General features: G+C 45.2%; 1 protein-coding gene across 2 annotated transcripts in view; it reads right to left on the bottom strand.

Moving 5' to 3' along the window:
• Positions 1–25,968, bottom strand: part of mmd2a (monocyte to macrophage differentiation-associated 2a) — a 106,375-nt gene that overhangs the window by 53,268 nt on the left and 27,139 nt on the right. Inside the window, exon 1 of one of the 2 annotated variants that reach the window (XM_068055802.1) lies at positions 529–557. The exons of the other annotated variant lie outside the window; for it this stretch is intronic. Within the exon in view, the coding sequence (XP_067911903.1) occupies positions 529–557 (29 nt within the window). Of the gene's footprint in view, positions 1–528; positions 558–25,968 lie in introns of those variants that run through there. 2 annotated transcript variants of the gene reach the window in all.

The raw sequence follows: 25,968 nt of genomic DNA, 5'->3' as shown, positions 1-25,968 counted from the left end.
CCAAGCCTGCTGCGCCATTCAATAAGATCATGGCTCATCTTCTACATCAACTGCACCTTCCAACCCTATCCCTATATCCCTTGATTCCCTTAGTAACCAAAAATCCATCCATCCCTGTCTTGAATATACTCAACAACTTATTTAGTTTTAGTTTAGTTTAGAGATACAGCACTGAAACAGGCCCTTTGAGTCTGTGCTGACCATCAACCACCCATTTATACTAATGCTACACTAATCCCATATTCTTACCACATCCCCACCTGTCCCTATATTTCCCTACCACCTACCAACACTAGGGGCAATTGCTAATGGCCAATTTACCTATCAACCTGCAAGTCTTTGGCATGTGGGAGGAAACCGGAGCACCCGGAGGAAACCCACGCAGACACAGGGAGAACTTGCAAACTCCACACAGGCAGTACCCAGAATTGAACCCGGGTCACTGGAGCTGTGAGGCTGCGATGCTAACCACTGCGCCGCCACATCATCCACAGATCTCTAGGGCAAAGAATTCCAAAGATTCATAACCTTTGAGTGAAAAAAAAAATTCTCCTCATCTCAGTCTTAATCTGAGGCTGACCCCTAGTTCCAGACTCCCTAGCAAGGGGAAACATCCTCCCAGGATGCCTCCTAAGAATTTTATACGTGCCGTAGATCACCTCTCATTCTTCTGAAATATACGGAATAAGAAGCTTAGTCTACTCAATTTCTCATCAAAGGATCATCCTCTCATCCCCAGAATCAGTCCAGTGAACCTCCGTTGTACTCCCTCTAAGGGAAGTATATCCTTCCTTGGGTAAGGAGACCAAAACTGTATACAGTACTCCAAGCATTGTCTCATCATGGCCCTATACAGTTGCAGGAAGACTTCTTTACTCCCTATGCTCCTATCCTCCAATCCTTTGTAATAAAGGCTAACATACCATTTGGCTTCCTAATTGTTTGCTGCACCTTCGTGTTAACTTTCTGTGATTTGTATACAAAGACACCCAGGTGTCTCTGAATATCAATATTTCCCAGTCTCTCAGCAGTTAAAAAAAATGTTCTTTTTTTTCTACCAAAGCGGTAGTCCACTTCCTCACATTACCATGTTCTTGCCCACTCACTCAACCTGTCTTCATCCCTCTGCTGTTCCTTTGCCTCCTCACAGCTTACTTTCCTGCCTAACTTTGTCATTAGCAATCTTGGATACGTTGCACCCAGACCCTCATCTAAGTCATTGATATAAATTGTAAACAGCTGAGGCCCAAGTACTGATCCTTGTGGTACTCCATTAGTTACAGCCTGCCAACCCAAAAATAACCCGTTTATTCCTACAGTCTGTTTTCTGCTTGTTAACCGATCCTCAGTTTATGCTAATGTATTTCCCAAATCCCAAGGGCTCTAATTTTGTGCAACAGCTTCTCATGTGCCACCTTATCAAATGCTTATTGAAAATCCCCCTTATCTACCCTGCTAGTTACAACCCCAAAAAACTCTAACAGATTTGTCGTACATGATTTCCCTTTCATAAATCCGTGTTGACTCTGCCTAATCATATTATGATATTCTAAGTGCCTTGTTACACCCCTAATAATAGATCTTAGCATTTTCCCTGCTACTGATATCAGGCGAACTGGTCTAAAGTTCCCTGTTTTCTCCCTCCCTCCTTTCTTGAATAGTGGAGTTACGTTTGCTACCTTCCAATCAATGGAAACCATTTTAGAACCTAGGAAATTCTGGAAAGCCAAAACCAATGCATCCACAATTCTGTAGCCACCTCTTTTAAAACTCTGGGTCATCAGGTCCAGGGGATTTGTCGACTTTTAGTCCCATTCACTTTACAGCCAATGACTTATTTTTGAGGTGTAGTCACTGTTGTAATGTAGGAAATGCAGCAGCCAATTTACACACAGCAAGCTCCCACAAACAGCAATGGGATAATGAGCAGATAATTTGTTTTTGTGATATTGGTTGAAAGCTAAATATTATCCAGGACACCAGGTAGAACTCCCTTGCTCTTCTTCAAAATAACATCGTGGGATCTTTTACATTCACTTGCGAGGACGGCCAGGGCTTCGGTTTAAGGTCTCATTTGAAAGATAGAAGAGGAGGCTTTAATGTGACCCCAGTACAGCAATCCACATTGGTCCAGAATTCCCTCAGAGCTATTCTCGCTCCTCCACCACAACCTCTTGCATAAATGGGGTTTCCATCGCACTTCCAGCAAGGAGCGAGAGCAACTCCAAGAAATTTCTCAGTTGCTGTCTTTTTTCTCCAGTGCAAAAGCCTTTAATACAGGCAGAGGCAGGGCAGCCCTGCTTCATCAGTTCCAAAAGTGACAGGAGGGGGCCCTAGCCCAGTCTCACTTTACCGGGTTTGGCTATTTAATCTAAAGAATCCCAAAAGGAAAGATCCAAAGTATTCTGGTTAAGTCTTTGGACTGTGTTATTCAAAGCAAATATACTGAGAGCTTTCTGAAGCAGGACTAAATGAAACTAAATACTTCAGATGGTAAATCCAGTGAAGCTTATTCAATGCGTCCTATGGGAAAGCAAACCTTTTCACTCAATTACCATGAGTTATAGTTGCTTGAACAGGAGGTAGTGAGACTGGCATTATTCCATGTGTCAAGTCACCTTGCTTCTCACTACTTAACTCACAACAAGACTCCTTAGCACCTTCCAAACCTGCGACATCAACCACCTAGAAGGACAAGGGCAGCAGATGCACAGGAACACCATCACCTGCAAGTTCCCCTCCAAGCCACACACCATCCTCACTTGGAACTATATCGCTGTTCCTCCACTGTTGCTGGGTCAAAATCCTGGAACTCCCTTCCTAACAGCACTGTGGGTGCGCCTACCCCACATGGACTGCAGCAGTTCAAGAAGGCAGCTCACCACTGCCTTCTCAAGGGCAATTAGGGATGGGCAATAAATGCTGGCCTAGCCAGCGACGCCCACATCCCATGAAAGAATAAGAAAAAAAATCGTTGTTGGGTTAGTCAACACGAGCAGGCTGTCTAATGACTATGGGTGACTGTAAAGTGAGGCTGATCCTTTGATAAGTTTACAAAGTCATGCCATTGAATTTCCTGTGCTTTCCATTCCTCATGTCTTAGAACATAGAACATAGAACATAGAACATACAGCACAGAACAGGCCCTTCGGCCCACAATGTTGTGCCGATCCTTTGTCCTCTGTCAAGGACAATTTAATCTATACCCCATCATTCTCCTTTATCCATATACCTATCCAAAAGCCTTTTGAAAGTCCCTAAAGTTTCTGACTCAACAACTTCCCCGGGCAAGGCATTCCATGCCTCGACCACTCTCTGGGTAAAGAACCTTCCCCTGACATCCCCCTTATATCTCCCACCCTTCACCTTAAATTTATGACCCCTTGTAACGCTTTGCTCCACCCGGGGAAAAAGTTTCTGACTGTCTACCCTATCTATTCCCCTGATCATCTTATAAACCTCTATCATGTCACCCCTCATCCTTCTCCTTTCTAATGAGAAGAGGCCTAGAATGTTCAGCCTTTCCTCGTAAGACTTATTCTCCATTCCAGGCAACATCCTGGTAAATCTCCTCTGCACCCTCTCCAAGGCTTCCACATCCTTCCTAAAATGAGGCGACCAGAACTGCACACAGTACTCCAAATGAGGCCTTACCAAGGTCCTGTACAGCTGCATCATCACCTCACGGCTCTTAAATTCAATCCCTCTGCTAATGAACGCTAACACCCCATATGCCTTCTTCACAGCCCTATCCACTTGAGTTGCAACTTTCAATGATCTATGCACATAGACCCCAAGGTCTCTCTGCTCCTCCACATGCCCAAGAACCCTACCGTTAACCCAGTATTTTGCATTCATGTTTGTCCTTCCAAAATGGACGACCTCACACTTTTCAGGGTTAAACTCCATCTGCCACTTTTCAGCCCAGCACTGCAACCTATCCAAGTCCCTTTGCAGACGACAATAGCCCTCCTCGGTATCCACAACTCCACCAACCTTTGTATCATCTGCAAATTTACTGACCCACCCTTCGACTTCCTCATCCAAGTCGTTAATAAAAATCACAAACAGGAGAGGACCCAGAACTGATCCCTGCGGCACGCCACTGGTAACTGGGCTCCAGGCTGAGTATTTACCATCTAAGACCACTCTCTGCCTTCTATCAGTTAGCCAATTCTTAATCCAACTGGCCACATTCCCCACTATCCCATGCGTCCTGACTTTCTCCATAAGTCTACCATGGGGGACCTTATCAAATGCCTTACTAAAGCTTACTTAGCTTTATATCTGGATGGTAGGATTTTAGCTGAAAAGCTGTCTGCAAGTGTCTTTTTCTCATGAAACATTATTTCTCGGTAGCTGCAATGTGCCTTGTCAATCCTCAGTCAGAGCAGTCAGCTAGTGTGTCACACTATGCGACATCACTCCCTTAAGGTGGTCAGGGGTTGGGGGACATTTTCCATCTCAATCTACTCCAATTGCACCTTCTGTCCAGGGTTGCCAACCCTCCAGGATTATCCTGGAACCTCCAGGAATTGAAGATTAATCTCCAGAACACAGCTGCGAGCAAAGCCATAGGGCCATTGAACAGAATTGTGTTTTTTTCATGATCTTCACACACTTTCATTTATTATTCATAAAAATATTTTAGATGGAACTGAGGAAAACACCTGTTTCAATAACAGTCAAGGCTTGTCCAATTGAACAACAAAGAGTTTGTTCCCTTTATAATTGGTTGTGAGAAGGCAGTGTGCTTGGAGGATGGACCAATGGCAGGAGTGTGGGTTTAGGGGTAGTTGGAGGAGAGAGGTCATGTGAACAAACCTCCAGGAAGGCACCCAATCAGAGTTGGCAACGCTGTCAGTTTGACCCTGACCATCATTTGCGAAATTTTCATTGTCTGATCAGTTCCACTGTCTCCATTAAAAGAGCCAAGTGTAAATCAGAGGAAAGTTGGTGCAAATCCTTCCTTCCTTATCTCCACAATACTTTGTTTCTTGCTAGCCTGGAACAACAATCCTTTGAGCATAAAGGCCAGCATCTTGTAAGTATTTCCACCTTTAACACTAGACTGAATGCAGAACTCACTGAGCCTATACCGGATGAAGTTGCCAGTGCGAAGCCACTTAGGAGGTAAAAAATCATGTGAAAACATACTTTGAGCATGTGGCATTCACATTGGTTTTGTGACAGTGTAATTGGGGTTCTGGCTTTAATTGTTGCCCCTGTGCAATGCATCGAACAGGATGAGGGAGAAATTCAACTTGGACAGGGGTACAAAAGAGGCAGTAGTGGATCGGCTGCCTGTTATACACTCTACTTGATTTTTCTTTCAAGCCGTTAACTTCAATAGCAAGGAAAACCTGGCGGGGGTGTATAATGGACAGCTGATTCGTTACCACCTGTGTTCCACACCCACTCCCACCCCCCAATGTTTATCGAATGATGAAATTTTAGCACGGGTGGATTGCTGAGTTGTCACTGTGAACTTTGATGTGAATAGTAGATTGCAGAGGCTATCATCTAGTACAAAGTCAACTGGAGAAAGCATCATGAGGCCAGTAGTATAGCAGTCTATATGGTTCTTATCCTCATTTAAAGAAAGAAAGAACTTGTATTTATATAACACCTTTCATGATCTCAGGACGTCCCAAAACCTTTTACAGTCAATGAAGCAGTTTGAAGTGCTGTAATGTTGGAAATGGGGCAGCCAATTTGCACACAGCAAGATCCCACAAACAGCAATGATATAAATGATCACATAGTCTGTTTTTGATGGTGTTGGTTGGGGGATAAATATAGGCCAACATCCTAGGGATAACTTCTTCCCTGCACTTCTTCAAATGTGCCATAAGATCTTTTACATCCATCTGAGAGGGTAGATGGGGCCTTGGTTTAACATCTCATCTGACGATCTTCATTCCACATTGTCCACACCAACCAAGGTTTTCAACCAGGACCAATGTCTTTTGGCATCCATGGATATATTGGAGACAGTTCTTCGTATATTTAGGGAATGTTGATAGAAGTATAAAATCCTACAGCTGGGCACACTGACCCAATTTATTATCCATTCACTGTGAATCCACTTACTCTAACATAGGAACATAGGATTCTGTCCCTTGAACCTGTTCCAACATTCAATGATATCATGGCCGATCTGTACCCTAACTCCATAGTCTAACGATACGGGGTAAACCTTTCAGGACTGAGATGAGGAGAAACTTCTTCACCCAGAGAGTGGTGAACCTGTGGAATTCGCTACCACAGAAAGCAGTTGAGGCCAAAACATTGTATGTTTTCAAAAAGGAGTTAGATATAGCTCTTTTGTCTAAAGGGATCAAAGGGATGGGGCGAAAGCTGGAACAGGCTATGGATGATCAGCCATGATCATAATGAATGGCGGAGCAGGCTCGATGGGCCGAATGGCCTACTCCTGCTCCCATTTTCTATGTTTCTATGTTTCCATCCACCCACATTGGCTCTAATTCCTTAATAATCTTTTAAAGCAAATATCTATCAATCTCCAATTAAAAATTATTAATTGAGCTAGCATCTAGTGCATTTGTGTTTCAAAGTTTTTCCTAAATTTCCTGGCTCTGATTTTAAGATTATGTCTTCTTGTCCTAAGCTGCCCACCAGCGTGACTGCTTGGCATGACTTTGTTGGCTGAAATCTATAATGTTTTTTCTCTCACTATCGATCATCAGCTCCCATTACTGTCTACTGCAGTTGTAAGACTGGGTGCCAGGAAGAACATGGCTTGGGCTCCAAAATGAAGAGGAGTTGGCTTGAAGAGCTGAGATTTCTGATCTGAGGCCAATTCGATGATCCTCTGTTTGGATTCTGCAGTCAATAAACATTTCAGTCAAATTGGGTCCAAACATCTGGTTACCCTATTTCCATTGGGATTAACATCTTCGGTCTGTAAAACCTCCAATATTTGGGCAGTTTAGGGGCAGTAAGAAAAGGAAATGTAGTGGTGAGGCGTTCCACCTCACAAACTACTTAACAGCGTTTTCCCCTTGGGACCTGCCCATGACCTTAGTCACCTGCCCTATCCCATTGCATGTAAATGGCAGTGAATGGTCATGTTTAAATGGACCCCATTATTGTAATGTGAAATGAATATAATGTGGGGAAATGTGAAATCATCCACTTTGTTAGGAAGAATAGAAAAGCAGAATATTTTTTAAAAGGTGAGAGACTAGTAAATGTTAGGATACAGAGGGATTTGGTTGCCCTTGTATACAAATCACAGAAAGTTAACAGTAGAGCCAGTAATTAGAAAGACAAATGATATGTTAGCCTTTATTGCAAGGGGGTTAGAGAATAAGTCTTTCTGCAATTATATAGGGCTTTGGTGATACCACACCTAGAGTACTGTGTACAGTTTTGATCTCCTTAATTAAGCAAGGATATAATTGTCCTAGAGAAGGTGTAATGAAAGTTTACCATACTGATTTCTGGAATGAGAAGGTTGTTTTATGAAGAGACATTGCGTAGACTAGGCCTATGTTCTCCAGAGTTTAGAAGAACGAAAGACGATTTCATTGAAATGTATAAAATTCATTGAGGGCTTGACAGAGTAGATGCTGAGAGGCTGTTTCCCCCTGGCTGGAGAGCCTAGAACTAGGGGTCATAGTCTCAGGATTAGGGGCAGCCATTTAGCACTGGGATGAGGAGAAACCTCTTCACTCAGAGGGTTGTGAATCTTTGGAATTCTCTACCCCAGAGGGTCGTGGATGTTCAAGTTGTTGAGTATATTCGAGACAGGGATTGATAGATTTTTGGGCACGAAGGGAATCACGGGATGTGGGGATAGGATGGGAAAGTAGAGTTGAGGTAGACATCAGCCATGATCTTACTGAATGATGGAACAGGCTCGAGGAGCCATTTGATCTACACCTGAAAGCTGCAGACTGCAGGAAGATATCAATGGACTAGTCAGGTGGGCAGAACAGTGCAAATGGAATTCAGTCCAGAGTAGTGTGAGGTAATGTATTTGGGGAAGGCTGACGAGGCAAGGGACTACACAACAAATGATAGGATCCTGAGAAGTGTAGAGGAACAGAGGGACCTTGAAGTACATGTCCACAGATCAGTGAAGGTGGCTGGACAGGTAGATAAGGTGGTCAAGACGACACACGGAATTCCTGTCTTTATTAGCTGAGACACAGTGGGCGGCACAGTGGCGCAGTGGTTAGCACCGCAGCCTCACAGCTCCAGGGACCCGGGTTCGATTCTGGGTACTGCCTGTGCGGAGTTTGCAAGTTCTCCCTGTGTCTGCGTGGGTTTCCTCCGGGTGCTCCAGTTTCCTGCCACATGCCAAAGACTTGCAGGTTGATAGGTTAATTGGCCATTATAAATTGCCCCTAGTATAGGTAGGTGGTAGGGAAATATGTGGGGATGTGACAGGCATATGGGATTAGTGTAGGATTAGTATAAATGGGTGGTTAATGGTCGGCACAGACTCGGTGGGCCGAAGGGCCTGTTTCAGTGCTGTATCTCTAAACATAGAATATAAAAGCTGGGAGGTTATGCTGGAACTGCATAAAACACTAGTTATGCCACAGCTGGAGTATTGCGTGCAGTTCTGGTCACTGCACGATAGGAATGATGTGATTGTAGTAGAGAGGGTACAGAGGACATTTACGAGGAAGTTGACTAGATTGGAGAATTTTAGTTATGAGGAAAGATTGGATAGACCGAAGGTTGTTTTCTTTGGAACAGAAGAGGCTGAGGGGAGACCTAATTGAACCGTATAATTTATGAGGGGTGTCAATAGACTGGATAGGAAGGCCCTATTCCCCTTCGTTGAGGGGTCCATAAGCAGGGGACATAGATTAAGGATAAGAGGTAGGAGGGCATTTCAGGGCAAATCTTTTCAACCAGAGGATGGTGGGAGGTCTGGGACTCACTGCCTGAAAGGGTGGTTGAGGCAGAAACCCTCATAACATTTAAAAAGTACCTGGATATGCACCTGAAGTGCTGTAACCTACTAGGCTACAGACCAAGAGCTGGAAAGTGGGATTAGGCTGGATAGCTCCTTGTTGGCCAGAGTGAACACGATGGGCCAAATGGCCTCTTTCCATGCTGTAAGTTTCTATGATTCCATGCTCCTACTTCTTATATTTTTGCAACAGCACTGCAAATATGGCGGCACCTTGTCCCAGAGTGGATGCCATAAATTCTGGAATATTTTCATACTTGTACGTCTTTCAGAGATTGAGAGGGGCCTGCAAATTTTGGAGCCTTTTCGATTCCCAAGCAACTAAGAATGCCCCTGAAATTTAAAGTAATATAGAGAAAAAAGTTCAGGGACATAATGACCAGAATTGGCTTGGAAGGCCCGAAGTGGGTGCTGTTGCCACACTGGCAGGGGGCACGTATTCCATTGTAGCCAGTCAATTAACTGCTGGCAGGTGCAGGAGCTATCCATTGAGGCAATGCAAGCAGCATGAAGTCACGCTATCTGAAGGGCATTCTGCATCAAGTTAAATGGCAGCAGCCCCGGAGAGAGGGAGCCTGGAAACCAGGGCACTTACCAAGATGTTGGAAGGATGATCCTGGGTGGCCTCATGGTTTACTGATGTCTCCCTGTAGGTGCTCCTCCAGGCTGCCCCAGCAAGGAGGGCAGACCTGTTCCCCTGGGATGGGAGCAGGAGATCGGCCCGGCAGATAAAGCAAGCCTGGATGGAGATCTCAGAGGAAGGACAGACAACTAACAGTGGGCATTTATGTGCTTGCAGGAGTAGAAAGCACACAATGCAAAGGAGAAAGCCAAGATTGGCACGGTGTCCCATACATTGTAATCCTGATGTCGATGGAGGAAGAGGGGCTGGAGCTGGGAGGTGTGAGGCTGCCAGTCCATAGCTGATGGTGAGACGGGAGTGGAGCCCCAAGAGAGTGAGTGGCCTAACGGATGGACACGAGACCCTCTGGCGAGCATGAAGCATGTGATCATGTGTCCACCACTGGTCAGAGTTTAAAGTGCTGGATGGGGTGACAATCAAGCAGACTGCTTTGTCTTTGTCCTTACATTCTAACTCAGTGGGCAAAATGGTCACTTCCTCTTTATTTTAACTGCATATTTTCATCCAAAAATGTCCATCAGGGGTCAGCAATGTGTCCGTACATTGACACCGGTGTCCGTGGTAAAACTTTTGAGGCCCCTGGTAATTTTAAATGTCTTGCACCAAACCTTTAAACTTGTGTTTTAAAACACAAAATTAAAGGCTTGGAGCAAGACATTTATATTTATCAGGAGCGAAGGTAATTACAAAGGACCAGGGCATCGGGCTAGTTCCTACAGCCTGCCAAAGTTTTGTATCCAGCTCTCCAATCAAAAGCGCGAATGGTTTGCCTGCGCATGGACCTCCGTTGACTCGGAGCACGGGGTAGGCGGGACTCTCTGGGAAGACTGCAGCCGTCAATCACTGCTCCCTGCCTGTGTCTCACCTGAGGAATTAGCCTTGCATAACGTTGGTGTGAGTAGAACAGATAGGATAGCGCACAGAAAAGCAAAGATAGAACTAGAAAGGGAAAACTTCTTTGAGACAGAGCAAGCTTTTTTTATTACAGGCAGACAGTCCACATTCTCAGCTCTCCAAATGCCCCGGTTTCTCTCAGAGTATGGGGCCAGCGCCGAGTGGCAATGTGTTTGCATTGCTGGTGCATTTGTGGGGGGGGGGAGGGGGAGAGGGAGAGGGGGGAAAGAGGGGGGCCGGAGAGAGGGGGCAGAGAGAGGAGGGGGAGACGGAGAGGGATGGGTGCAGGGAGGGGGAGAGAGAAGAGAGGGGGAAGAGAGGGGGAGAGGGAGGGGGTCAGGGGAGAGGGAGGGCTGCAGGGGGGGGAGGGAGGGGCGGGGAGAGAAACAGAGGGTAAAGAAGGGGCTGAGGGAGGGGGAGAGGGGGCAGGGAGTGGGAAAGGAAGCAGAGGGAAAGAGGAGAGAGACACAGGGTCAGAGTGGGGGGAGAGGGGGACACAGAGGGGAGAGAGAGGAGGGAGAGAGGGGGTCACAGATGGGAGAGGGATGAACACAGAGAGGAGAGAGGGAGAGGGGAGAGGGATGCAGAGAGAGAGAGCAAGAGATCAAGATCACTCCTGATTGATGGACATTTATCAGACAGACATTGATTACTTGTGCAAGCAAAAACAATGCCAAGTATCTCACTAAATAGGGAGAAATGCATTTTAAATTGGATTTGATGTGTTTTGATGATATTCGGTTGGCGATACACTTTATTTGGCCCCATGTCCGTGACGGAATCAATAATTTTGTCAAATGTCCATGGTGCAACATGTTGGTTCCCATCCCTGGTGTCCATGTTATAAACATTGTAGCTTTCTATAGACAAAATGAAACTAGAGGCGGAATTTTCGCATCAAGGGTGGGAAACGGAAGTTGGGACAGTTTCTGGATCCCAGACCCGCCCCCAGGGAGAAACAGAATTAAGTCATAATTTTCATGGGGCAACTGCTTAATTGGTGTGGAGATAGGTTTGCCAGCAAATTAGCAGCTACAGGGTCAGGAACAGAGGCCGACCAGATGATGTGCAGGCCCAATTTAAACTCCCCCTCCATTACTATGGCTGCCAAGTGAGTGGTGAAGGAGCACAGGTTAAGAGTCCCGTGGATCCTCGGCCCGGATTGCAGTCTCCCATGATGTCACAGGAAAGCCAGAGGCCTGGCACCTGGGGTAGGCAGTACCTTTTTTTTCTGGACACCAAACTGGAGGTCATGCTGGAGGCTTTGGGGGAGAGGAGGGAGGTCCTCTTCCCAGAGAGTGGCAGGAAGAGGCCACCCACAAAGATCAAACAGGCCTGGGTAGAAATCACTGCAGCTGTCAATGGCAGAAGCATTGTGAGTAGAACCTGGATCCAGTATCGGAAAAGATTCAATGACCTCATACGCTCTGACAAGGTGAACGCTACCCCCAACCCTCAGGACAGGTCTCTGGGTATTCATCCTGCAGCAGACACACCAGCTGAGAGCACATGCTGCTCCTGAATCTGGGAGGACTGTGTGACCCACGCACTAACTTATCCTACAGTGCTGCTGAGGACCTGCCAACACTGAAACATGCAACTTCTAATGAATTGGAGTAGCTGGCATTGGCCACAGAGAAGAGCCGTGCCTTATCACACTCTCTTTTGTCCTTGCAGGAGAAACGGGCACATAATGCCTGTGAAAGGTGGAGGGATACCATACTTCTAAATCATAATGCCAATGGAGGATCGTGCCATGGAGATAGCCAGGATCGCAGACCAGGAGGAAGTCAGTCCTGGCGAAATGGGAACTCATGGTGAAGATGGCGAATACAGAGGTCAAAACGCTCGTTAAGGAAGTGCATTGCATTCCACCCTGTCCGGCAGCATTGAGCTGCATTGGGAAGCCTCAGCACTGCAGAAGCCTTGGCTGTCCAAGGCTAGCTCTCATGATCCCTTCTTGTGTCTCCCACAGATGCAACGTCCAACCCTCGAGACCTTCTCCTTCTCCCTCTGCAGCCCCAAATGATAACCAGGGAGCTGACAAGCACCGTCACACCTTACAAACACACAGTGCACCAGTACAGATACTCTCACCTCAGTTGGTCCTCGCACATATTTACATAGGGTGTCACTGGGTGAGAAGCATGCCTCTAGTGTGCAGGAGCAGATGCCAGAGGCAGCTATGGGCAGTTCCCCTTGGAGGAGGGAGGACAGACACAGCCCTGCTCAGGTGGGAACAGATGCAGGGCTTTTGGAGTCACAGGAAAGGCGGCTCTACCTAGAGCAGCAGGAGATGTGCTCCCACATGTCGGAGTTCCCTGAGGCAGTGCAGGGTCATGGGCAGAGACTGGAGCAGCCCAACCAGCTCATGTGCCCCACCATGGCTCAGGGCTTTGAGCACATGAGCTGTCCATTGAGAGAGTGGCTAACCTCATGGAGAAGAATATGCGGCATCACCTGGGGAACCTTTGTGCCCCACACAGTACCCGCCTCCACCCTGTGCAGCCGTATTACCTGCATCCTCCCCCTCTGCTTCCTCAGCTCCTGCCCCTCCTCTTCCTCCAATGAGCTGTCTTCTTTCAGGGCCTCACTATTCTCAAGGTCCACACCTCTCTGAAGGACAATGTCATGGAGAGCACAGCAGACCACCACAATGAGTGACACCCTTGCAGGAGGGTATTGGAGGATGCTACCTGACTGTTCCAGACACTGGAATCACATCTTCAGCAGCCTGATGGCCTGCTCAATGGCTGTCCTAGTGAGCAGGTGGCTTTGGTTGTAGCGCCTCTGTGCCATTCTCTGGGGCCCTCGTACAGCAGTGAGTAGTTATCTCTTCAACGGCTTTCCCTTGTCCCACAGGATCCATCCACAGACTTTGAAGGGGAGAGGGCAGAGGAGAGCTGAAGCAGCCTAGACTAGCAGAGGATGGCAGCTACCAGGAAAACGAGCACACCCATGGCAAAAGCTTTTGCTGTAGTCACAGACCAGCTGAATGTTGAGGGAGTAGAAGCCCTTCCTGTTGATGAATCTCACTCTCCTGTCACTGGGTGCCTTTATGGACGCATAGGTACAATCAATGATGCCCTGCACTTGGAGGAATCCAGCGATGGTGGTGAAATGGGGAGGCGGTGGTGTAGTGGTAGTGTCAATAGACTAGTTATCGAGAGCCCAGGCTAATGCTCTGGCGACGTGTGTTCGAATCCCACCATGGCAGATGAATTCAGTTAATAAATCTGGAATTAAAAGCTAGTCCAATGGTGACCGTGAAACCATTGTCGATTGTTGTAAAAACCCACCTGGTTCATTAATGTCCCTTAGGGAAGGAAATCTGCCATCCTTACCTGGTCAGCCACAGCAATGTGGCTGACTCTTAAAATGGCCTAGCAAGCCACTCAGTTCAAGGGCAATTAGGGATGGGCAATAAATGCTGGCCTAACCTGTGAAGCCCACATCCTACAAAAACGCATATTAAAAAAAACACTGCCCTCTCTGCCTGTAAGGCCTCATCTGTCATCAATGTACTGTCCAGCCCTGGAAAAGAGGGCATCAGTGACCTGCAAGATGTCGTGGTGTACAGCTGTTTGCAACATGCCAACAAGGTTCACAGCTGATCCTCAGAAGAAGCCAGAAGCGAAGAAGTTCAAGGTCACGGTGACTTTGAGGGCTACTGGCAGGGCAAGGCGACCAGTGCTGTGAGGTGAGAAATCTTCAGAGACAAGGGCACACATCTCTGTGACCATCTGCCTGGAGAGTTGCAGTCTCCTGCAGCAATGGGTCTTGGTCATCTTCAGGCAGCTCCATCTTTGGCAGATATCCTATGCAGAGGGTATGGCCTCCGTGTCCTTCCTGCCCTGCGTTCCTCTCCCATGCACTCCTGATGTCTGGGCCTCTGGTGTTCCTGTGAGGGTGTTGCTCCTCATTACCACTAGGCCCAAAATCTGAAAGTCTTGCTCCCATTGGCAGCTGCTGCCTTACAGTCATAGAGTCATGGAGTTATACAGCGCAGAAACAGGCCCTTCAGCCCATCGTGTCCGTGCCGGCCATCAAGCACCTATCTAATCTAATCCCATTTTCCAGCACTTGGCCCGTAGCCTTATATGTTATGGCATTTCATGTGCTCATCTAAATACTTCTTAAATGTTGTGAGGGTTCCTGCCTCTACCACCTCTTCAGGCAGTGCGTTCCACATTCCAACCACCCTCTGGGTGAAATTTTTTCCTCAAATCTCCTCTAAACCTCCTGTCCCTTACCTTAAAACTATGCCCCTTGGTTACTGGCCCTTCCGCTACGGGAAAAGGTTTTTTCCTATCTAACCTAACAACGCCTCTCATAATTTTGTATACCTCAATCATGTTCCCCCTCAGCCTTCTCTGCGCTAAGGAAAACAACCCTAGCCTTTTCAGTCTCTCTTCATAGCTGAAATGCTCCATCCCAGGCAACATCCTGGTGAATCTCCTCTGCACCCTCTCCAGTACAGTCACATCCTTCCTACAGTGTGGTGCCCAGAACTGTACACAGTACTCCAGTTGGGGCCTAACTAGCGTTTTATACAGCTCCATCATAACCTCCCTGCTCTTATATTCTATGCCTTGGGTAATAAAGGCAAGTATCCCATATACCTTCCTAACCACCTTATCTACCTGTGCTGCTGCCTTCAGTGATCTATGGACAAGTACACCAAGGTCCCTCTGACCTTCTGCACTTCCTAGGATCCTACCATCCATTGTATATTCCCTTTCCTTGTTAGCCCTCCCAAAATGCATCACCTCACACTTTCCTCACACTGACCACCTTCCTTGTGGTCAGGTGGCTGCCTAACTGTCCTTGGCAGCCTTGCCCCCTGCTCATGCCCCTGTGATGCCAGGAGGGCGACAACTAAAGGCCTGCTCAGGGCGCTAGGAACGGTGTCAGGAAACCAGCTTGCCAGACGGCGCCGGTATTTTTGGGCCCCATCCGTCTCCGTTACCAGCTGCGGCAGGACCTGAAAATTCAGCCTTGTATGTCTGCTACTCTTCTCCCTACCTGGGTCTCCAGCTATCTGATTAGTCTCTCATTAATCCACAGAGCTACGTGAACACACACATAAAAACCTACAGTACAAATTCTGGGATAAGCTGCAAACAGATTGCTAAATAACTTAGATAAAGCCTTTCCCTACGGCAGCTGCAGCAGCCTGACAACATACCCTCAGCCACCTGCAGTGAAGCATTTTGAACTTTTCAATATGGACTTTTAGCACCAGAATTTAAAGAAGAAAAGAATGGACTTGATAAAAGAGCAGAACTTGGTTAAAGCTAAAGGAAAGAACACAGAAATGTCACCATGGCCAAAATCAGAGTGCATTATGGTCTTTGCATTACTCTCCCAGTTGCTTGGGAGAGAACGCACAGTTGGCAAGACTGATTTGAGTCTTTAGTAGGGTACAAGGCCAGGATATGGTAAACAGGCTGACTGCTACAGAGATAAGAGACAAGGTCTGAAGAACTGTTAGAACTGGAAAACATGCCCAAATCTGCTATCATTCCAGCAGCAGACCCGAAGAGGGAAAACAGCCCATTCTGCAAACACTTTTCAAGGAATCAAATGTGACTTTGAGAAAGACGGCGTTTGGGAGACACCTTTTTATCTCCCCAAGACAAAGGACTTGATAACTCCTTCATCCTTGATTTGTGCTCACTGTAAAGGTTGCATGAGAAGCTATACTTACTTTCTGATAAAAACTGTTGTCTGAATGGAAAACAAAAATTCTCCAGAGTTAGAAACTAACTAGTGTTTCACTTGATTCCTGCCCTTTGGTATCCTGAACTAGAGAAAGGACAATCCCCTACAGCAGGAATCAGTTGTAACTGAAGTGGGGGAGGGGAACAAAGCACGTACATTCCATCTGGTGACAGTTTCCACTGAGATTGCAAATGTGTCCTTGAAGAGTGCTTTTAGAATGTCCACTGGAAATAATGAGCAGATGAAATGGAGCCAGTACGTTTATAATGTTGCTAACATTTAGTGACCAGATGAAATAACACCCGCCTCCTCGCTTCTCATAATCTGTCTGAGAAAAGATCAGGGAAATGTATGGCTGCATCTTCTAAATTAGCACTTCCAGCACAGATCCTTATTTGACAGCAGGGTACATTGGACAATTGGGTGTGAAGGGCAGTACATCACATTCACAGACCTCCAACGTTTCCAGTCATTAATTTTTATGACCAGAAAATTGGATTGAGCCCGCAGATCTCCACATCTGATTATCCGATCTGTTTTCCTGTTTATCAAGGTCCTTGGACCAGGACGAGAAACTCAGAAGATTTGTCCCTTAATTGTACAACATTGAAGTCACTCTGAAGCATCCCCAATAAAGTCCACCGCTGATTTAGAAAAGACAATGATAGGACGATCTGCTGTCGCGTAAAGCACCAAATTACTCCAATTTACAACTAAAATCAAATGGGAAACTAGCACAGCAGCAATGTATGCATGTAGGGTTGCCAACCCCCCAGGATTTCACTGGAGTCTCTAGGAATTAAAGATGAAGCTCCAGTGCACTGCTGTGAGCAATCCTGGGAGGGAAAAATCATTGCAGCATTAATAAAAATTGTGATTTTGTTCATTTTATTTTGCAAATTTTAGTTTATTAGATATAAAAATATTGGGGATGGGGGATAAAAGGATGTTTGACTGGGCAGGGCAGTTGGAAGTGGGAGGTTATGTGATAAAGGAATATGTCCAACCAGAGTTGGCATCCTTATATGCAGGACTTGTGTCATCGCACTAAGGGAATTTCACACCTGCAGAGTTAAGTGGAATAATGACTGCACAATGTACACAGCAGAGGGTATGCCTGTAAATACTATACTCCAAGGGATTAAGAGCTACCACAACATATGTATGTGTGTCCAAAAAGAAGTTAATTTTCCTTCAGGGACCTCACTGCCATCTGTGTTTGATTCACTCAGATACTAAAAGCCAAGCTTAGACAAAATCATTAACTTTTTGGTATTTACGGAAGTTGCTGCCAATGGTATGACTGTCAGTGGAGGCCATGTTCCAAAGAGGTTTCAGTTGGAGACAGTTACTATAATGCTGTGCCAAATCTCCAATCTACACTGTCTGCAAACCCTCACAGGAATACCCTGACTTTCCAATTTTACCCCTCCTGCCCATACTTTGCCCTTAATCACCAGTTTGGCCAGTGCCAATGCTGCCAATATTGACCAGCATTTAATGTGCATTCTTGTCTTCGACCTATTTCACTAAGCACTGATTAATTTCTCCCATGACAAGGAGCTATTAGCTTTCCAGCTGAGAACTGGCAACAGTCACCCAAAATTTGGACATTTGTTAAGTTTGATGGGGATTTCTGTTCCTTGCCATCAGCAGGGAACAGCAAACATGTACTTAAAGTTACATCTTAAAGTTACTCCATGCCATAAAGGCACTGGTACAGTCACAAATGATGGAATCAGGGCATAATGTGCAAAGTTACTTCAATTTAACATTTTTAAAAATTAGTCATTGGGATGTGGGCATTGCTGACAAGGTCAACATTTATTGCCCATCCATAAGTGCCCTTGAGAAGGTGGTGCTAGGTCTTCTTCTGGAACCATTGCAGTCCATGTCATGAAGTTGCTTCCACAGCGCTGTTAGGTAAAGAGTTCAGGATTTTGACACAGTAACGATGAGGAATGGCAATATTCCTCCAAATCAGGATGGTGTGTGGCTTGGAGGGGAACTCTCATGCTTTCCTTGCCTTTCTAGGTGGTGGGTTTGAAAGGTCGTATCAAAGACACTTTGGCAAGTTGCTGCCAATGGTATAAACTGCAGCCACGGTGCACTGGTGGTGGTTGGATTGGATGTTTAAGATGCTGGATAGGGTGTTGATCAAGTAGACTGCTTTGTCCTGGATGGTGTTGAACATTTTGAGTGTTGATGGAGGAAAGCTGGGTGAATCCAGAGGACAGAACATTCCCATGTTGTTTGCCCTTAATTGGTATGGAATGGTGATGACACCTCCAATTCATCCTCTCACTGGGGAGCTATAAGGGGAAGGGGAGACTCATGGCTGTGGGTATAAGAAACTGCATGACAAAAATATATGGACAATTTATTACTTTTATTCCTTCCACTCTGTTGCCCCGTGTTATGGAAGACAAGCTTAAGACAACACTGTTCTACCACTGGCTATTAAATGTAGCATGAGATTAGCTTTGTCCACTAATGAATGGCCACCTCATCAATCTAAATGGTCATCAGGTTAATTTACACCAATCAAAACTCTAAGGCTTGTGCCAATTAACTCAATTGCTCTGAATGGAAACAACTGCACTGTTTGGACCCAATTTAACAATTAGTCCAGTGTGTACAGTAATACAAGTTCACGTTCACACTGATTTTGAAAGAGTAAACCAGTGGAAATCAGATTAATGTGATGCCTCTTAAACGTACTGCTGCCGAATAAAAAGTCTATGAGCCTCATAGCCTCATATGTCTCCTCATACTTTCATTCGTGCAAATATTATGTTGATCCCCATAGATTATTCCAGAGACTATTGCAGAGGTTATGTTTATGATAATTACCTATAATTTTAGCAGGAAGAGACTTCATGACAAAGTAGATGGCTCAAATATGCTCTGACAAATGAAACATGGGATTAGCAAGAAAAGATCACAGCACTTAAACAGAGAAAATCACATTATGTATAAAAGCAGTAATTGTATCACTGAAAATTAGATTCCCTTTTAAAAACCTGAATTTGGGCAAATGATGATGTAGCATTCTGGATTTCCAACATACTCTGACATCACGTGGTAAGGTAACTGGTTCATGATGCCAGTGCCAGGGTAGATGGGATTATTTTTCATGGGGGGGGGCGGGGGGCGAGGGCGTTGCTTGAATATGAGATTGCCAGACCAAACAAAAATACTGCAGAAGGTTTATTTGTCAAACAGGAGTATCACAATTTGCTTCAACAGAGAAAGTCTAACCACCTCCCACATTCAACGGTATCACCAGCATCAAGTACCCCACCATCAACATCTCGGGGTCACCAATGATCAAAAACATAACTGGATTAACCTTGCAAATGGTTACAATAGCAAGTCAGAGGCTGGGAATGCTGCATCCGATATTTTAGCTCCTAATTCCCCAAAGCCTTTCCACCATCTACAAGGCAGATCAGGGGTGTGATGGAATATTCTTCTTTTGCCTGGATGAGTGCAGTTCCAACAACACTCAAGAAGTTCCAAACTATCCAAGATAAAGAAGCCCACTTGATTGGCACCCCATCCACCGCCTTAAACATTCACTCTGTCCACCACTGGTGCACTGTGGCAGCAGCGTGCATCATGTACAAGATGCGCTGCAGCAACTCGCCAACGCTCCTTCAATCTAACCTCCCAAACCCACAATCTCTACCACCTAGAAAGACAAGGGCAGCAGGCACATGGGAATACCACCACCTACAGGTTCCCCTCCAAGTCATGCACCATCATGACTTGGAACTACATTGCTGCTTTTTCATCGTCACTGGGTCAAAATCCTGGAACGCCTTTCCTAACAGCACTGCAGGTGTACCTACAACACATAGACTGCAGCTCAAGAGGCTGGTCATCACCACCGTCTCAAGGTCAATTAGGGATGGGCAACAAATGTTGCCAGCAATGCTAACATCCCACGAACAATTAAAATAAAGAAGCATTATGACTTCCATTAATTCAATATCTCAAATCAAGCAAATGAAGAGAAAAAAACAGACCTGTTGGACATAAACTCTAAAGCTCATGTGGCTTGGTGTCCAGTTTTGTCACATAAAGCTCCTGTGAACTGCCTTGCGTGATTTTACTATACGTCACTAGTCTATCAATACCTTTGCTACTAATCATTACAATATCCCAGTGACCATTTAGAAGAGCATGCCCAAACAATTGGTTTTCATTGGTCAAATTGCAGAACTGGCCAGCTCTGGAAGAGCATCTGTTGTTCCTGCACTCAACCAAGTCATCTAAATTTTGACTTTGTACAATTGTGTAAAATGGATGGTTAGCAAGTCAGGAGCCCATTTTACATCTCTCCTGATTTTAATATCATAAATAAATATCCATTGATTCCAATAAGCAGCCCTCTCTGTACACTAACTAGCACTTGGTTTTTCTTTGCAAAAGGGTTAAGTTTACAACAACAATGTCCATTTATATAGTGCCTTTAATGTAGTGAGATGACCCAAAACACTTCACAGGAGGACACCGAGCCACATAAGGAGATGTTAGGACAGGTGATTAAAAGCTTGGTCGAAGAGGTTTTAAGGAGCATCTTGAAGGGGGACAGAGAGTTAGAGAGGCGGAGAGGTTTCGGGAGGGAAATCCAGACCTTGGGTCCTAATTACTTGATTGTGTGAGCACCACAGAAGAAACACCTACAGTCCTGCTCTGCCCATCTTGTACCTTGGTGGGGTGGGGGACCCACACTGTCACCTCAGCCATAGCAAAGGCAGAGAAGAGGTCGACTCCCCCTGCTTTTACAAAGGATTTACCGAAGTAACAGTTCGAAATAATGAAAGCAATAGAAAAAAGTGGAAGACAGCCAAAAATAATGAATTGAGAAAGAACAGGCAAGAGGGCCTATGGGTGGGGTGGAGGAGAACAATAAGGCAAATGGGGCAAGGCTCTAAAGAAAATTAATATATTTATTGTGCCTTCTCCTAACTTGTTAAAAATAAGCTGTGCTTAAATGATCCCAGTGCATCTCATGTAAGCCAGCTGGAGTCAGATCATAGCCTCAGCCAGGACTTAAGTGAATATACACCATAATTTCAACCCACTATCCTTCTGTCAATCTACATTCTAATCACATAGCTGTTTCTCTATCTGTTTAATACAAAGGCCCCTCAATCTGCTCTATTGTTGCCGAGCAACCACTTTAAAACCGTGTTTCAGTTTCATGTCGGATCCAAGTTTTTTGTTCAAGTGCTAAAAATTCTGAATTGCTATTGTTGTTGCTATAGTAACCAATCTAAGGTGATTTTTTTTCACAAGCCCTTTTTGTGTACTATGTCTTTGCTTGGATGGGTTCTGAGAGTACAAGAAAAACCCCGATCAGATCTACAGTTGGATTCAAACTGCATTGAACCTATCTTTTACTTATTCTGTGGCATGCCTGAAGTGGCCACCAAATCATTTACTTTCTTTTAGCCTCGAGCTGCTCAGGCCCTAATCTCTGGAGCTCCCTCCCTAAAACTCCTCCTTTTCTTACACGCTCTCCTCCTTTACGACACTTCTTAAAACCTACCTTTTTGATCAAGCTTTTAGTCACCTGTCCTAATACTTCCTTAAATGGTTTAGTGTCAAACTTGTTTGATAACGCTCCTATGACTTTGTGGGCGGCACAGTGGCGCAGTGGTTAGCACTGCAGCCTCACAGCTCCAGCGACCCGGGTTCAATTCTAGGTACTGCCTGTGTGGAGTTTGCAAGTTCTCCCTGTGTCTGCGTGGGTTTTCTCCGGGTGCTCCGGTTTCCTCCCACAAGCCAAAAGACTTGCAGGTTGGTAGGTAAATTGGCCATTATAAATTGCCACTAGTATAGGTAGGTGGTAGGGAAATATAGGGACAGGTGGGGATGTGGTAGGAATATGGGATTAGTGTAGGATTAGTGTAAATGGGTGGTTGATGGTCGGCACAGACTCGGTGGGCCGAAAGGCCTGTTTCAGTGCTATATCTCTAAACTAAACTAAACTGCCTTGCGACGTTTTACCACATTAAAGGCGCTATACGAATGCAACTTGTTATGTTTTATATAATGCATCTTGGAAAAATGACATGTACTGTTCTGTAATTAATTGAGTCTTTCAGCACCATTGTGATCTATTTACATCATTCTAAAAAGGTACAGGTTTTATTTATTCTTGTTGCCAGTCCTTCTTGCATTCCCCTCATCCAATTTCTAAATTCTCAGTCAGATCCCATTTCATAGCTAAAGGGAGCAGGATGTGCTCTGCTCCAAGGTCTCTGATACTATCGATGGCTGACAGGAGGTATGTAGGCGGAGCCACTGGACCTTCCATCTCTCCCACGAGTAGAGTTGCCAATCCTCCAGGACTGTCCTGGAGTCTCCTGGAATTGAAGATTAATCTCCAGGACTTTGCTGCAAACAACCCAGGAGAACATCACAGTGGCATTAAAAAATAACTTATTTTTCCCTTTTCTTTGAACACTTTAATTTATTAGTTGTAAAAATATTGGAGGGGGAACAGCAGTTGACTAACAGTCAAGATTATTCCAATTGGGTAACAAAGACTCTGTTTCTTTTGCAATAGGCCACAGGAAGGCATGTGTAGCCATAGGATGAGCCAATGATGGGAGCATGTGGGTGGGATGGTTTGAGGTGGGAGGTCAAATGATAAACCTCCAGGAAAACACACATCCAGAGTTGGCAACCCTACTCTATAAGGAACCATGGCACCTTCACTCTGCAACTTCCCAGCTGGCAGATGAGATTGGCGGGGGCAGGGGAGGGGTGAGATGGGGTTTATTTCTGTCTCCATAACCTGGGTAGTAATCTGGTTGAGCGGTTGGGCTGCCCATTGTCAAAATCATCCGATTTCCACTCCATGAATTCAATGGAAAGAAAGTCAGGTGGGTTCTACAAAGAATGAGTGACCTGCTCAACCAGATTACTGCCCAGGCATTGTAGATGAAAAGCTATGCTCTCCCCCGACCACCCCACCTCCACTCCCGATCCCATCTGCCAGCAGGGAAGTTGCAAAGTGAAGGGGCCATGGAGTTTGCCACCAGAGATTCCAGGATTTTGAGTGCCAATTTATGAAGCGAAAACTCAGATAACGGCAGCTGTTTTTAATCACAATAAAAAAGATTGCGAGGAGAGAAGATGCAAGTCCTTCGTTGCTTTAGATGGGTTTCAATGGGGAATCCCATCGTAAGCTTGCCACGGCCAGCTGCAAGAAAACCTAAAAGCAGCTTTAAACATGCTCGGAGCCATGGGTAAAGCTGGAATGGTAGTAGGCTATTTGACTTGGACTTGAGTTCAGTGCTGGAGGACACAAATACAGAAGGACTGAGATTAGCAGTCCCAATAAAAAAACTGTTAATATTCTCATTATTATCAGTCATTTCATTAAAAAAAAGAGTTGGATAAAGATCTTTTTAGGGCGCAGATTGGAGCTTCTAGGGATCTGTATGGGCAGGGAGCATCAAATATTCCTCAGAAGGCTGCCAAGGCCTTGCAAACATAGACAGCAACCAGCCAGGACTGAACATTGAAGTGCCTAAACTGGTGCTCCAATTATGTGGATTCCTGTCTGATGTAAGGATGTTAGATTGCAGACAACAAGAAAAGATGCTTGGCCCATTAATTCTACTCCTTTTGCATACCATTTACAATCTACTCCAACTATGAGTCTCCTTCACTTATAACCAGATAAGAGATGTGGCCAGTAGCTTCCCTTTAAGAAAATTAGTCTGAACTCTTTTTATTTTTGTAAGATCCAAGTGAAAGGAAATATTGTATTGAAATACTTTTAGCACGGTTTAAATATAGCTTTCGTAGGCTAGCATGAAATTATCCTTACTGTCCCTTCAGGAATGCTCAGAGGGCAAGCACAATCAACACTCCTCTATTCTCAAAGTCTCTGGCATTCTAATGAGTTTGGTGTTACAGATTGCAGTGCTTGACAAGAATCTGAGCTACGGTTAAATTGGTGGAGGAGTCAAAGGAAAACCTGTATCCAACAGTACTTTACTCTGGTGGAGCAGAGCTCAAGATATTCTCTCCAGACACATGCCAAATTTGAAAGGGCAAAATCTATAATTGCATTGCTGGATGTTTTTTCAGTTCAACCAGAGATAGTGTGAAAACTTTTATACTTTACTAAAGTTCCAATGAGAACACCACAAGACATTGTCCAGGAGTTATTCCCATTTACACTTAGCCTATAAATAGGTTTATGTGGTGAATGATAAAAAAAGAATGTGACATAAATATCTGGTTCCATGCACTGCAAGGAGTGAAGCTCATGAACCCTGGTCTAAGGGGGTAGATTGTCGCCTAGGCCTAAAGCTGGGATACTGAATTGGCTGCCAATTGGAAACTGCTCATTCTTCATGACTTCAATAAGAATGAAAAATAGGCAGTTTCTATAACAGCAGCTGATCTGCAATGCCAGCTTTACACCTGGGCAGCAAAGTTGAAAATGTACCCCCAACTGAATTCACTGTAATATAAGGAGCTGCCACTGCTTTCAGAATTCAAACCAGAAACTATAGGCACTTTTATTTTACTGTTTTAGTCCCAGTAAATTGGTTGTCCAAGGAGACCATAATCTCTACGGACTCTCCTCAATTTCCCTGTCTTCCTCCTGCTACTCCTGCTATAGGCACATCTCAGATCAACGTAACTGTGAATGTGAGTATGTGAACTAGACAGGGTCACAGCCCCAGTCGAGTTGGGTTGCACATTGGGACATGATACAAGTTCAGATCAGGCCTGTGAAGCAGTCTAGAGAGAATTTTAACCTCACTCGCCAGGTGGGAATCCCATGGGATTGGTGGCGCACTGGTTTTTAACACCCCACCCAATATTACTGATCCCGTTGTTATATTGCTTGAATGGAATATGTAAATAGTTGGTGTGCAACATCACAGCAGGAAGTGATGTCACACAGCATGTGACACAGGAGTAGGAGTTGTGTTGATCCCTAGCTCTCCTGCAACTCTCCTGTATTGTGAGTCTTCTATAAAAAGAACCTAAAGTATTTGTTACCATTCATCTGTGTGTGATTGATAAGTTTGTGTGAAGAACCCAGTAACACAACGTGGTGGCAGCTGTGCATTTTTGAAGACCACACAGCAGAAGTCAAAGCACAACAGTGAAGATCGGAATTGTGGTGATTCGCTTCAGTGCAGAGATCATAGAAAGGAGCCAGACTGAAGATCAGGAGAAGACAGAAATAAAAGAAATTGGAACAACACAAGTGGTCTGCTATAACAGCAGAAGCAATACTTTGAGACACCAGGAGGTGGAAGTACCCTTGAAGATCAGTGCTCGAAAAAAAAGTGAATAACTGACTAGGAGATTAGCTGGATTGGTGGTAAGTATCGGTTCAGGATCGGGCTGCAAAAGTCAGTTTGGAACTCGGCTGAAAGGCTACGACATCATTGGGGCACTGTGGTGTGGTTCCTGGTGAAAAAAGTTTTGTGGATGGGGCCAAAGAAAAAGTGCGCAATATAGCGCCACACAGCTATAGCGATACAAAGCCCAGGGCTGGGCATGGTGAAGACTCAAGCTGCAGGCACAGCTTGTATTTCCATCAAAGGAAACCCAACCCACAGTAAACCAGAATGTTCCAGAAGAAGCAAAGAGCAACAAAACAATGACTCTTAAATTTCCAGTCATGAACTGGAAGGCCACAGATGTCCTATCCGAGTTTAAACTTTTTTGCCAGAGAATGGAATTGAGTTTCTTAGATTTA

The sequence above is a fragment of the Heterodontus francisci genome, chromosome 24, assembly GCF_036365525.1.
Source record: "Heterodontus francisci isolate sHetFra1 chromosome 24, sHetFra1.hap1, whole genome shotgun sequence".
NCBI lineage: Eukaryota > Metazoa > Chordata > Chondrichthyes > Heterodontiformes > Heterodontidae > Heterodontus > Heterodontus francisci.
This window is presented reverse-complemented; position numbering and strand designations above follow the sequence as displayed.